The sequence below is a fragment of the Saccostrea cucullata genome, unplaced genomic scaffold (genome assembly GCF_032062105.1).
Source record: "Saccostrea cucullata isolate Sc308-1 unplaced genomic scaffold, CSIRO_AGI_Scuc_v1 ctg20, whole genome shotgun sequence".
Lineage (NCBI taxonomy): Eukaryota > Metazoa > Mollusca > Bivalvia > Ostreida > Ostreidae > Saccostrea > Saccostrea cuccullata.
Window position 1 is genome coordinate 21,468 of NW_026936980.1, and position 14,889 is coordinate 36,356.

Consider the following 14,889-nt stretch of genomic DNA (forward strand, 5'->3'; position numbering starts at 1 on the left):
ACAGTTTTTAAACATTTTTCAATACACTTTAGAAAACCACTCCCCACTATAAATTATCCAGGCTTCTTTGTGTCATACATAACTGTTTTTTTCATCAAAAATTTGAATCCACAGTGTACTGACCCTGTCAAAAGTCACTTGGTTTAATAAAACATTTTCCACATAAATTCTTTGAAGTAACTAAAATATGCTTGAATTTCTGATTAACAATATGCATATGGTGTTTTAAGATAAGGTCTTCCAACAATGGGGCGGTCCTTCGGATGAGACCGTATAAACCGAGGCCCCGTGTCACAGAAGGTGTGGCACGATAAAGATCCCTTCCTGCTCGAAGGCCGTAAGTGCCGGGCATAGGCCTAAATTTGCAGCCCTTCATCGGCAATGATGACGTCTCCAAATCAGTGAAATATTCTGGAGAGGGACGTTAAACAGTATAACAATCAATCAATCAATCCAACAATCTCTCGAAAGATCGAGGCGAGCTGTCTTTACAGGTGTTGGGGCGAGTTGTCCTGATTCAACCAAGTGCGCCCCCTTATAAGCAGAACAAATTATACATAAGAAGAATTTTTTTTGAAGATTTATCGACATTGTTTTATCAACAATATTTACTCGTTTACTTCGACTCGCTTAATCCCAATAAACTTAAGGTTATGTAGGACACAAAGTCACATGACCCTGTTTAGCAGTATCATAGCATGTGAGGATCTAGAGGATGGAGGGGTTGGAGTTTGCAGATTAAATGTATAAACTAATCCACGTAATCGAGGAGGGGTCCGCTTTTTTTGAAGGAGGGAGGGGTACAAGGTTTAATTTGTGCAAAAACCATGTGAGTTTAAAAAGTGCGTAGAGTTGTATATAAGTTCAAGGTAATGGTTTCTAAAATAAATACTCAAAATCTATTGTGAGTTTTTTTTTTTTTACTCAGCTTGCCTCAATGGATGCTACGTTTATACGGCATTGCATGATTATGAGATAATCTAGTGACTTTTACAAGATCTTTTACAAGATCTAAATAACCAGGGGTAAGGATTTAATAAGTTTAAGGAATATAAATTTGTGTACTTGTTCAAGTAATTTTAGACTGGTTTAAACCCTACTGGAATACACATGTAGCATTGTTGTGAAGAAGTCGCTTCGTGCTTTTGAGGTCCTTGGTTCATTTTTTAATCCCTGGTGCTGCATCAAAGCTAAGACATAAACATAGGTAGTAACTGCTCCCTCGACAAGCCCAGCATAAGAGTTTAATGTCACGAATTTTTTTGATAAGATCTTTAAATCCATGACTTGTTAGGTATTCAGGCAAAATTGATTTCTACAAAGCAACACTGTCATCCTTTAATTAGGAAATAGATTCAGATTTTAACTACAGAACTTAAGGAGGCTCATTACACCACTTTTTGATGACGTACTACACAAAAAAATAAACCTCCATTGTGTCGACCGGTTTGCTCAGGGGACAAGTTGTATAGGTACCTCTATAGTATGACCCTGACCTTTAAAACGCTTTAAAAATAGATGAAACATGCGGTGTTGTAAACAGTGAAAACAAAGTATCGGATTCATTGTGCATAAACCAAGAAGAATTGCTTTTAGGCAGAAACAAAAGAAAGCAAGTCAAATCTTCGCCAAACAAGTAATGTCAATTTCATAGCCATGCACGCAGTGTAATCACTGACATGTATGGAGGAAATTCGAGTTAAAATCTACAATCTTGTTGAAATTAAAATTTCATTTAATTGCGCTATTTACTGTGTTGGTGTTAATTTATATATTTGTTTTATTGATTTAAATGTATACTCTGGCAATTTAAAGCTTGATTCTGAATTTTAGATGTAATGTCAAACGTTCCATAGTGTTTTGAGTCTTGGCTAATTAGGAAAGATAACTCTTGAAAGTGGACTTTTTATACCAAATATTTTTCAAATTGGATTTTTCATTTCGTTTAAACTTTCTTCATTCAATTTGACACATGTAATTCATTGAAATACATTCTTTGTCTCTTCAGAACACATTTTTTAAATGTTTTATGCATAGATTAAAAAGATAATGACATTAATTGTTTTCTAGGAGAAAATTATTTTTTCTAATAAAATTATTATTAGGTATTATGAGGTATTTTCACTTTGTGTACTTGTCTTAAGAAGATGCCCATCATTTGACACTGAACGTTCTGAAATTCTGTGAATAATAAACCTGAAATAAAACATTTCACTTAATTAAAACAAAAACTAAAAAATTCTATAAAAAATATTTATGATATCAATACCCCCATCTGGATATTTGACATCTACATTATAAATGGTGCTGTATTGAAATCTAAAATAAACTGTGGATGTAATGAGCCACCTTAAAATAATTTTAAACACTTTAATGACTATCTAAACCAAATTAACTACTTAAAAAGAACATTACATTTTGTTACTACTCACAATCTAAAGACTTTGCATCTAAATCGGTGGTAGCCATGGCTCCTTTTGGAATTTATATGCTAAAGAGCCCAATATTTAAACTAAAATTACACATGAATACATGAATAAATTACATGACAAAAAACAATCGCATTGTTGTTGTTAATATGGAACCCTCATATATTCAATATCCAAACATGTAAATTGTAAATATAAGGACTTTCTTTTATAAGTTTAGTGTGAATTATCGGTGTGTGAATCACACAGACTTGCAGGCCTAGCGCGCTTCATGGAATATATTCCTACGTGACAATTCTATGTGATTCACACACTAATAACTTACAAAAAACTTCAAAACTTAAGGGGACGAAGGATACATTGTAACATGACTCAGTTTGATTACGTCATAGTCTCTGATAATACTTTTGAAATGCCCCTCGTGTGTAAAAAGCCTAATTAGAACCATATTACTTGTATAATGTTTTGACATTTTGTTTGAGTTCCTCATCTTTCATAAAAATATATCTAAAAGATTTAAATTTTCCTGCAAATATTATCAAATTACGTAATAGATTGATCCACACTTCTGTTTCTGTACACTTCGTCCAACGAGTCGTTGACGTCATAGTCGATCTCTTAGTACATTTACATTATACACGGTTAAACACGGGCAGTATTAATTATATAAATATTGCATGTAGTTGAGTGTAACATTGAAAATTTTCACCCCAAGAAAGTCATTGTCAACCGAGGCGCAGCCGAGTTGAGTGTAACATTAAAAATTTTCACCTCAAGAAAACCATTGTCAACCGAGGCGCAGCCGAGGTTGACAGTGGTTTTCTTGGGGTGAAAATTTTCAATATAATATTCTTAGAAAAGTTTTCCTTTTATTCACAAATGTAATAAGTTTCGCTATAAACCCTGAAAATTTCTGAATTACACCGGAAACAGTAATGTCACACGCCAGAAACAGTTATGTCCCCCCCCCCGACAGAAGCAGTTATGTCACCCTCTCGATCACGTTCACGCGTTTTTACGTTACGCATATTAGCTCGGGTTCAAGATGTTATGACGTCGTTGCTAAGCAAATGTAAACAACGGAGCGTTATTCTTAACGTCAAAAAAGCATTTCTGGATCATTTGTGAAAATTTCAACAATGATTTTTAAATGAGTTAGTTTTTTTACATGGTCTCTATGGGGCATGGGGCGACTATACCAGAATATTTGCCCCTCGGTGACAGGAAAGTCACCCTATGGTGGCTTATAATTTGAACTTGCTCCTATGTACCTGTACATTTAACAAATACTTTCCTTATTTCGGGTGAAATAAAATTAAAATATCATTTGCTAATTAAATGTTCGTTCAAGGTAGAAAACAAGAGGCAAAGGGGCCACATCACTCACCTGAACAAATCGTCTAGGAAAAAACACAAATCAGATCAGAACTGGAAGGTTTACTGAAGGTGTGGGGGGCTTGAATTTAATACTACTTTAGAATGCCTTCATATTAATACAGCATATGACTTTGCTGTTCTTCATAAAAAGATTTTTTTGATAACATTTTCTTCCTATACTATCAATAATCATTGCTTTGAAGTACTTGAGAAGACGATTTTCCTATCTACTCCTATGTAAAACTTTGATCGGCCACTGTGGCCCCACCCTACACCCGGGATCATGATTTAAACAAACTTGAATCTACACTACCTGAGGTTGCTTCCAAATGAGTTTCATTTGTCCTGACCCAGTGGTTCTAGAAGAAGATTTTTAAAGATTTTCCTCGTATACTCCTATGTAAAACATTGATCGGCCATTGTGGCCCCACCTTACCGAGGGGTCATGATTTGAACAAACTTGAATCTACACTTCTTGAGGATGCTTCCACATGAGTTCCATTTGTCCTGGCCCGGTGGTTCTTGAGAAGAAGATTTTAAAAGATTTTCCTTATATACTCATATGTAAAACATTGATCGGCCATTGTGGCCTCATCCTATCCCTAGGAGTCATGATTTGAAAAAAAAAACTTGAATCTACACTACCTGAGGATGCTTCCACATGAGTTTCATTTTTCTTGGCCCAGTGGTTCTTGAAAAGAAGATTTTTTTAAAAAATACCATGAAATTTTCACTAATTCATAATTATCTCCCCTTGAAAGAGGGCGTGGCCCTTCATTTGAACAAACTGGAATCCCCTTTACCTAAGGATTCTTTGTGACAAGTTTGGTTGAAATTGGCTCAGTGGTTCTTGGGAAGAAGTCAAAACTGTGAAAAGTTAACGACGACGACAGACAACGGGCAAATTTTGATCAGAAAAGCTCACTTGAGCCTTCGGCTCAGGTGAGCTAAAAATGTGTTCCTTTTTTTAATATTTTTTTCTCTATGCACAGATATGTAAAAAAAAAAAAGATCACAGAGACAACAATGCTTTTGTATTTATTGATCATGGTTTTTATATCATTTGCGAAATAAAACAATTAGTTAATTTTTATCTATAGTTTTATCCGAAAATAAATATATATAGTTTCATCATAAAAGCAAATTCGGGATTGAATATTTATATTACAATTTCAACGATCTACTTAAGCAATAAAACATGAAAACAAAGAAAAGCAAAAAGGAAAAAAAAATAAGAAAATATAACTTACATATTTTATCTAAAACTTTATTTTTGGCATATTTTTTTTAACAAAGTAATGATTTTAGATTTTTTGGGATCCAATTAACTACATAATTGATTTTGTTTTTAAAAATATTTTCATTTTAAATATTGTTTGCTTCTAGATCATCCATCTGCTTAATATATATATAAAAAAAAACATTATTTGGTTATAAACATCGCTTTGAACTCTTTTTTTCCCCTATACGTAAAATTAAAGAGGACTTAATGTTTGCTCTGAGTCTGCCATCTGTATGTCTAGCAGTCTGTCTCACTTGGTTTTCTGCAATTTTTTCCTAGACGCTTGTAGATTTTAAGCTGAATTTTGATATGTGAGTGTATCTTGATAGATTACAGATCAAGTTAGCAATTCGTTTCGCATCAATGTTTTGTAACGAATGACAGGCTCTTTCACGTATTTTAACGCTTGCAGTGAGTTAGCTGAGTTTTAATATATAATGTCACTTTAAACCATAAAGTCTGTATTTTGCCAAGCTTCCATGATTCTTGACAGAATTCGCATTTTCAATTCCTATTGGGAACCATATTACACTTGTCGGTGGGGGAGTAGTACTGCTAGTGAATACTTTTAGGATGCTTTTTCAAAATAGAGATTAAATTTATACAGATGTCAATTGTAGGACCTTCAGATTAAATGATATTGTTTACTTGATAAATAAGCAGTTGTTTGCAAATGAAAATTGAGTTAGTCCGAATCGTTGCACAAACTTCGTTCTATGGATGGAAATTCTAATTCTAAGCCATTGCATTTAGTCATTGCATTCAAAGAATTATTCAGAGTGAAACACATTGTAGATTTCTCTATCTCAGGACGATGGTCTTCATAATTACTTTCCATTCCACCAAGTACCATACCGAGCACGGATACTGTTGACTGATCGAATGATTCATCACGCTTAAACACTGCAGAACCACTGTCTCCACCGAGTGAAAAGAATTCTTCATCAAAACCGTTGACAAGGAACACCTCATTTTGATCAGGAATTAAACGAGAATAACATTCTCGACTCTGAATCCGCCCTATAGTCCATCCGGTGGCTGCTCCCTTCTTATGAACAATCAAATTATCAGAGATATGTCCAGGATAAACTGTGGCATTGCATTCATATTCATCATCATTTTGAAAAGTTTTTATGCATTCATCTGTAACATGATCGTTTACTTTGAATACCGCTAAGTCTTCAAAAGGTTTTTCAGAAGTATACACTGAATGACCAAATTCAGATAGTGGCTTATTTTGGTCTATTCTTATGTACACTTTTTCGTGTTTATGTGGAATCACATGTCGACATGTTATACCATATAGTTCTCCGTTACTTTTGTCTTCCATAAAAGCACCTAATGTTCCGTAACAACACTCTTCCAGCTCGTATCTCTCACTAGTAGACGCGGCATCATAGTTTTCTTCTGTTTGCGAGCCATTTACACTATGCCCTGGGACAAGTTTATCCCCTTGTTTAACGTAGCGACTGACTCTTACGCTTCCCTTTAAAATTTCAATCATGTGTGACAGCAAAAAATCCCCATCAGGATCTAATGCATTTAGGTCCTGTTCTAGACCTTCTTTACAAGTTATATCCTTTACAATTATTCTGAACTTTTTCCCTTCCCAAATCGCGAAGCTCAAGACGGATGGATGTCTGAAAAATAGATATTTTGCAAAAGATATACGACATTTATCTTAAATTTAAAAAAAAATACTATATCTGAAAATACATTTTTCTGAAAAAATTACTAACTCGAATAGATAATCCTTTATTTTCTTTGGAATTCTCTTGGATGGTTTGCAAGGGGTTGATTTCGACAGAAGAGTTTGTAATGACAAAAGTTTTGCCTTCAATAAACATTTATCAGACTCCTCAACTTTAATAAGGTTTGACATTTTGTCTTTTAAATACTGAGAGACTGATGCTTCCAGACATTTGGATATTGCTTCTCTTATAGATTTTTTGTTGCAATCTACTATTGTGAAGGTGTTTTGTCCAAAGGATTGAGATCCATATCTAGTCCCTGGACTCAGAACAATGATCTCACTACTCCAGCTAGTTTTCTGAAATCCTCTTATTTTCTAAAAAAAAAAAAGAAGAAGAAGAAAATACAAAACGTGTTCTTTACACATACGTGTACGATGAGTGGCATCTTAAAACTATGTAGTTTTTTTTATTAAATAAAAGTTTTTAAAATAATAACCCGATTAATTATTAATGCTAAATTAGATAATACTGAAGCGGATGTTATTCTGCATTCGGGTTCTCAGGAAATCTTTCAGCTGACAATTTAGTATACCTGAGACCGAGTATCCATATATAATGCTATCATTTGTCAAATTATGACCCATTTTGTAGCGATTGTCACGCTGAAAACTTACTTAAGAGCCTTTCTCTGTAATAACCTTAACTTTTATTTAGGATCCATGGCATGCATTGTATTAGAATGTCTCTAAACTCTCTATGATGAGGGTCTTTGAAAATGTGAACTCAAATCAGAAAAAAATTGGTTGTTTTGTGTCATCTCATGCCCTAATGTTTGAAAATTGAAGTTTTTGAAAATTAAAGATCAGGGGGTCGTAACATAAAGGCTACTTAAGTTTAAGACCGTGCTTAAGTAGGACTTAAGTAAAGTCTAAAACTTAAGACCGTAACTAGAAGCGTGCTAAGATTTGGCAATCTTAGCAAAACTGAGGCGGTCGGAAGAGGTGACTTAAGTATATCTTAACTTTCTTAAAACATCTATCTAGAACTATTTTATGTTGACTTTAGGTGTTTAAGCATTTCTCTATTCATACTATGCATTAAAGAAAAAAAATATGCCTTTTAAATACTATTATGAGACTTTTTTCGTGGGGGGGGGGGTACTGATCAATGATTCCACTACTTCTCTCAAAACACTGTACATGCATGTAAATGCAAAATTTATTTTGGGGAATTCGTCTGATACATGGGTATATTAGTGATTCCTACCTAGATCGGTTATAAACACTAATCCACTAATCATAATAAGTAAATTGAACACAGCAATAGTCATATTCTTGGATGTTGTCTTTGAAAATATGAGAGTAAATAGAATTTTAAACACAGAAAAATGTTGGAGGTAAGAGGATGATGACCAAAAAACTAATCAAGTGTCTGTAAATTAAGATAAATGTAGAACGACCAGCGCGTATTTAGACAGGGTTTCCTAGGGTTCGATCGATTGATCAAGAGACAGGGGTGGGTGAGAGAGAGAGATGTTGATGAATGGAAAAAAAATCTCCTGAAACAATTTTCACTCTTTATGAAATTGAAAATAATTATAACTAATGCAGTTTCTGCTTGCTGACATGGACTGAGACATCAGGGGTGGGGGATTCAAAATGTTTGTACTTTTTATGAGTTTTAATTTCAAGTAGACAGACGTTCGGTTATCTTGTCATGTCTACGAATAACACAGCAAGTGAACATTTGTCAAAACAAAAGAACAATAAACGGTAACTGAAAACATCGCAGCTTCGAGAAATAAACAATAGTCATACATTTACAATGAACCACAAATCACCGCTTTGTGACCGCTCAGTATTTTTATACCCCCCGCTTGAAAAGCGGGAGGGTATATAGTAATCGTTAATTCCGTCCGTCTGTCCGTCCGTCCGTCTGTACGTCCGTCCGTCTGTCCGTCCGTCTGTTACGCTTTGGGGTACCCCTCTCTTATCCGCAACTCCTCTCATACCACTGAATGAAATTTGATGAAACTTTCACAGAATCTTTATTACATATTGCCATTGTGCACCTCCTATTTTACTTTTTGATCCGACACATATTTTGGGTTTCCCGGCCACAGGAAAACATGGACTTTTTCACCAGTTATAACCATATGAGAGGCGGGGGGTATCATTTAGTGAGCTCATCGCTCACAGTACCTCTAGTTTCTTAATCAAATATGCAGTGTTTTTTATAGCAAAATTATATCTTTAATACGAGATCTAATCCTGCATAACTAAAACGAGAGGTAAGACGTTAACTTTTATATATATTTAATTAAAATGTAACTGAATCATTTTTAGCAATATATCTAAATAAAACTAGAGGTACTGTGAGCGATGAGCTCACTAAATGATACCCCCCGCTTCCCATATGTTTATAACTGGTGAAAAAGTCCATGTTTTTCTGTGGCCGGGAAACCCAAAATATGTGTAGGATCAAAAAGTAAAATAGGAGGTGCACAATGGCAATATGTAATAAAGATTCTTTGAAAGTTTCATCAAATTTCATTCAGTGGTATGAGAGGAGTTGCGGATAAGAGATGGGTACCCCAAAGCGTAACAGACGGACGGTTTGTGTTTAATTTTATTCTATCTTTTCCAAAAAAGCCCCATATAACTGTATAACTGGTGATCGAATTTTAAGGCATTAGTGGGATCATCATTTTAATATTAAAAAAATCAAATTAAAATAGTCTTATCTTCGGGTTCATTGATTCAGTCATTTTGTTAAATTTTGTTAACAGGAAGGGAGAAAATGTTTGGCTGGACTTCTAATCGAATCCTGGACCCCTGCCTCTCCAGTCAGGTGCTCTACCAAATGAGCTAGGCCGATATTTACGGCCCTGACCATCACATTCATCCCTCCTTAAATTATGGAACGCCATCACTGCCTTATAGCATAAAACTATGCATTCATTATGTCAATCTATCATTACGTGATGTGAACATATCTTTACGTTATGTCAATTTTTTATGGGGTGATGTAAAAATATCTTTACATCATGTCAATGCTGCATTACATGAAGTAAACACATTCTTCTATTATGTCTGCACTTTACAACTTGAAGTCCAAAGTTCATTATGTAAAGTGAAAATATGTTTACATTGTGTTAAAACTTTATTACGTGAAGTGGATGTTTCTTTATATTATTTCATTTCTTTAATATGTGAGGTCAAAATTGCATTACGTCAAGTTAATTTCGTTTTTTTACTTGTGTTCTATGATTAAATTTATCATTACATTAAGTCAAAGTCTATTCCCTTTTGTGAGTGTATATTTCTATTATACTTAAGCATTATTACGTGATGTTAATGTATCTTTATTTTACGCCGAGGTCATCACAATGTGAGGTGAAAACATCTTACCTTTATGTCAGTGCTTTATTACGTGATGTAAAAAGGTTTATAACATAATGTGTACATACGAAACAGTCCCGGCGTTCCAACACTTTATACATTATGTCAAAACTCCATTCCGTGATGTGGATATATAATTACGTTATGTCAACTCTTTCTTATGTGATTTAAAACTATCTTTACATTGTGCTGTAAAATACATTTACATTATGTCAAAGTTGATAACCGTGTTTTCACGACTGGGAAAGGGGGTGGGGGGGGGGGTTCCTGATTACTTTGGACGAAGTACAGACACGTTATATGAGGGGGGGGGGGGGGTCTGGCTTCCTCTTTTTTTCCGACATAACTTTATCATAGAAAATGTTCATTGAAATTCTGCCCCACTTTTTGCTGAAGTGTATGGGTAATGTAGTATATTTGGAAATTTATTTAGGACTGATCGAAGTTTGATCCCCCCCCCCCCCTTCACCCGACAAAGGATTTTCGAGTTTGGACATTTTTTTTTTTGGCTTTTTCTTGTACGTGATTTTTTTCTGGAAGACAAACCTCGCCCAATTTTCAAAAACGAAGCAACGTCACTGGAATGAGTCATTTTTCAACCATTCCAGGACTAGAATTCTGAAATTTACCAGTCCCTCACTTAAATCAATTGACCATGCATCAGTAAACATAGGCACATATCAGTGGCGATCTAGGGTTCTTGAAAAGAGTAGCTATAAGGGGGACGGTATGGTGTCTAAGTTGGGGACCAGGGGGTGAAAGCCTGGAGGCTCTCAGGCTTAAGTTTTTCTTTATATAAACCGTTTCAACTTATTTCAGTTATACTTTATGTGAAACTAATGCAATGTCCTACAAAGTTAAACCAATTGATTAATTTCATGCATATTTTGGTCATTAAAGATGGGAGGGCGAGATTCCCCTCTCTCCCCACCCACCCACCAGTGCATGTATGAAATACGATGCGTTTACACTTTTTTAAAGGAGGGTTAAAGACTGATAAAAAGCATAGGACAGTGTTTTGTAGTTAGATCAGAAGTTTCGGACTTTTCAAAATAATTCAAAATAAAAAGGAAAATATTGCTGCATGACACATACTATTTGATTTGCGATAAAATTTATGAGATTTAACGGCCATTGAATTTCGACGTTAAAAAAAACAATTATCGTCAATAAAGATTCCACGGGAACATGATCCTATTTATAAATTTTAACCTGGTATTTAATTAAGAATTAATTAAGTCTTTGATTTGATTTGTTTAATTTAAATTATTTGCATGTTTAACATATGTGCATGTAATATTGAAAACACAAAACGAACTTTTAGACATAACCTAAACCTTACGGCAAACAATAAAGAGTTAAAATATTCTAAGATATACTGACAAGAGGCTAAGCATTTTAGACACAATGTAAAGATTCAATGGCATAACATAATGATTTGTCAAAAAGTAAGGGAAAATTGCCATCATGTAATAGATTCCCGTCGTCATGTAGCATACTGATGATACAATATAGTAAAGAATTAGCCACATGTGACAATTTTTTCACATCATGTAATGAAATTCTGACATCGTGTTATTGCGACTTGATATTGAATTAAAGATAAATTCACATCATGTAATGAACTACTTAGACCAAATAGTAGAGAGTGCACATAATGTAATAATGAGTTGAAATTATATAAAAACATTTTTACACCACATAAAATTGTTTTGCCTTAATGTCATAAAGAGCTGATATAATGCAATGGAAGACTGGCGCAATGTAATTGAGGTGCGAATTAATGCCATAAAGACTTAACATAATGTAATGGAAAGTTGACATAACGCAACAGTAGTGTGTGTAAACGTCATAAAGAGTTGACATAATGTAATGGAAGGTTGACACAATGCAATAGTGGTGTGGGTTAATGTCATAAAGAGTTGACATAATATAATATAAGGTTGACACAACGCAATAGTAGTGTGGGATAATGTCTTAAAGAGTTAACATAATATAATGGAAGGTTCACACAATGCAATAGTAGTGTGAGTTAATGTAATAAAGAGTTGACATAATGTAATGGAAGGTTCACACAATGCAGAAGTAGTGTGGGTTAATGTCATAAAGAGTTGACATAATATAGTAGAATGTTGACACAACGCAATAGTAGTGTGAGTTAATGTAATAAAGAGTTGACATAATGTAATGGAAGGTTGACACAATGTAATATTAATGTGAGTAAATGTCATATAGAGTTGACATTATGTAATGAAAGGTTGACGCAATGTTATTGTTGTGTTCTGCTATAAGGCAGTGACGGCGTTCCATATTAAATGGTCATCGCCCTCGAAGACACAACTAAAGTTGTTATTACATGTATCCCCTGGCAGGACTTTCACCTACAATTTAAGGGGTGGTCAACGGTACCAAATCTGTAACCGGAAGGGAGAAAAGGTATGAGTGGACCGGGACACCGTCACCGCTGCATCAACAGTCAGGTGCTCTACCAACTGAGCCATCCGGGCTTATATCCACGACCCAAACCATTACAGTATATATTCTTTAAAATGCTGACATAAATGTTTCTGAAATCTTACAGTACATGTAAGTGTATTTACCCGGGGTTAATCATATTATATAGGCAAATTTTAAAAATCTCAAATGATGAATGACTGCTCTTAACGCTATGGTTTGGGTCTTTTTCGGTTGTTTCTCTTACTTTTAAATCTTAAAATAATTTCTCTTTAATATATTTACTGCAGAAGTCTGTCAATTTGGCACCAAATTTAGATGATAAAAAAAATTTTAGACTGTAATATAATAAACTTTATTCCTTTTATGCCCCCCCCCCTTCATTATTGTAAGGAGATTGAAGAAATTATGATGACCCCCGCCTTTAAAAAACAGATTTGTACTATGTACATGTACATATATGCTTTTATTTATTGTAATTACGTAATTACTTTGATGACTAAAAGTTGATCATTCCTGCAATCAAAAGAAAAATAACTTTTATATATTTATTTTGACGCACATTTTTATATCCTTTTAAGTGCTGTCATCCTTTTTGAATGCGAGTACATTTTCTTATGAAGATTGATCAACAAATATATTTGAGGACTAAACAATTAACGTATACAGACATTTCCAAAAAAAACATGATTTTAATACATATTTGGTGCTTTAATAGTTTCTTATATTTACTTCAAGCATGCTATGATGCTTAGACGTAAAGCATTTCCTATAATTGCAAATCACCATAAGCCAGTTCTAATTTCATATAATAATATGAACATTGGTTTATAAAGCTTGGTTAAAGGACATTGGATTTCTTAAGATATGTACTTTTTAAAAATAATTTTTATGAGGTACAAATATCAACTTTTTATAGGACGGTTTCTAAGCCTTCAAAGAATCTTGAATCGCATTTAGATGCATAAAGTGAAATTTGTTGCATTGAAAGATTTCATTTTAAGCTTTGTTTTAGAATTTTTGAATTGAATAACAAATTAATAAAGCTATCTTTCCTATCTTGGGAGCGGATATTCCCTAACAGTTTCCTTACGACCAAAGTGCTACAATTTGCCTTGTTTCTATAAGAATATATACTAGACGCATTTAATAAAAACTACTGTTTTAATGCGAAAAAGATCTTTGCAGATGAGGTAGATTTTGATTGAAAATATTCAAACAATGGAATAAGCGTTACATGGAATTCAAATCATTCTGAGTGTCTGAGTGACTAAACTGTATACCTTTTTAATCTGTTCTAGGTTTTCTCCATCTTCTTGAAAATAAACCAGAACAGAATCAGGCCAAATGGATACTTTGTCCTCCGGAAGTATATTCGTTTCTAAATAATACAGAAGTTTTTATTCATTACATGATAATAACGATTATTGTTTATTAACTATTAAGGACACTCATGTATAATGAATTTCTATGATAATGCACTAACCAAGCTTGGGAGGTAATAATGTCTCATTTTCTTCAGATGTATTTGATGGTATATACAGAATCACATCCGTCCTTTCACTCAAATATTCTCCAAATGATAAGTTGCTTTTAGTTTCAATTTTTCTCAGTGTACTTTCAAAACATGTTATCATTTTGTGCATATATTTGATGCGAGGGAAATTCTCCAGGCTACATTTTAACCGTTGTGTCGATAACCCTGAACGTACTTCTCTAACTAAATGACAAAATAAAAAGAATCCAAATAAATAATGATATTCTTATGATGGGTTTTAATTGTCAAGATGTTATAATTATAAGTAAGAAAAAATAACATACTCGAGTAAACTATAGACTATTCCTCAAAGGCCTATTAAGTAGTCATGAAAAAATCCAAAACGAGGCTAATTTTATAGGCAGTCTCCTGTTTTTCAACAAGAAACAGCTTTCCCTCTTTCTTATGTGGAAAAATTTATCAGATGTCGACATTGTAGTTCAGGAAAATATAAATTTCAAAAAAGATTTACAGTGAAGAATATATTGTCGGTGTAACGTTGAATATTGATCCCAGTTGAAAATTGACCCTGGGTTCATTTTTCAACGTTGAATATTGAACCAGGGGTGTTTTTCTCCGTTAAAGATTGAGACCAGAAGTCGTTGAATTTATATCCGGGGTCATTTTTCAACAGGTTGATATTTTTTTTCTTATCCTCGATGAACTCAACAAGTTGAAAATAGACCCTGTTGAATATTGACCCTACCTCAGAGTT

The 14,889-nt window shown here is 33.9% G+C and overlaps 1 protein-coding gene across 1 annotated transcript; it reads right to left on the reverse strand.

Moving 5' to 3' along the window:
- Nucleotides 1-5,647: 5,647 nt before the first annotated feature.
- LOC134246971 (uncharacterized) lies at nucleotides 5,648-14,368 on the reverse strand. Its single transcript, XM_062729318.1, has 4 exons — nucleotides 14,124-14,368; nucleotides 13,921-14,018; nucleotides 6,828-7,156; nucleotides 5,648-6,728 (listed from the first exon to the last, which is right to left on the reverse strand). Exons 1-4 carry the CDS (start codon nucleotides 14,281-14,283, stop codon nucleotides 5,774-5,776), a joined length of 1,542 nt encoding a protein of 513 aa, XP_062585302.1. The 5' UTR covers nucleotides 14,284-14,368; the 3' UTR covers nucleotides 5,648-5,773.
- Between the last annotated feature and the right edge of the window lie 521 nt (nucleotides 14,369-14,889).

Coding starts and splice junctions, on each gene's coding strand:
- LOC134246971 (XM_062729318.1), bottom strand. CDS start 14,283: ATGCACAAAATGATAACATGTTTTGAAAGTACACTGAGAAAAATTGAA. Junction 14,019..14,123: donor ATTATTACCTCCCAAGCTTG/GTTAGTGCATTA, acceptor TGTATTATTTAG/AAACGAATATACTTCCGGAG. Junction 7,157..13,920: donor ACCTAGAACAGATTAAAAAG/GTATACAGTTTA, acceptor TTTTTTTTTTAG/AAAATAAGAGGATTTCAGAA.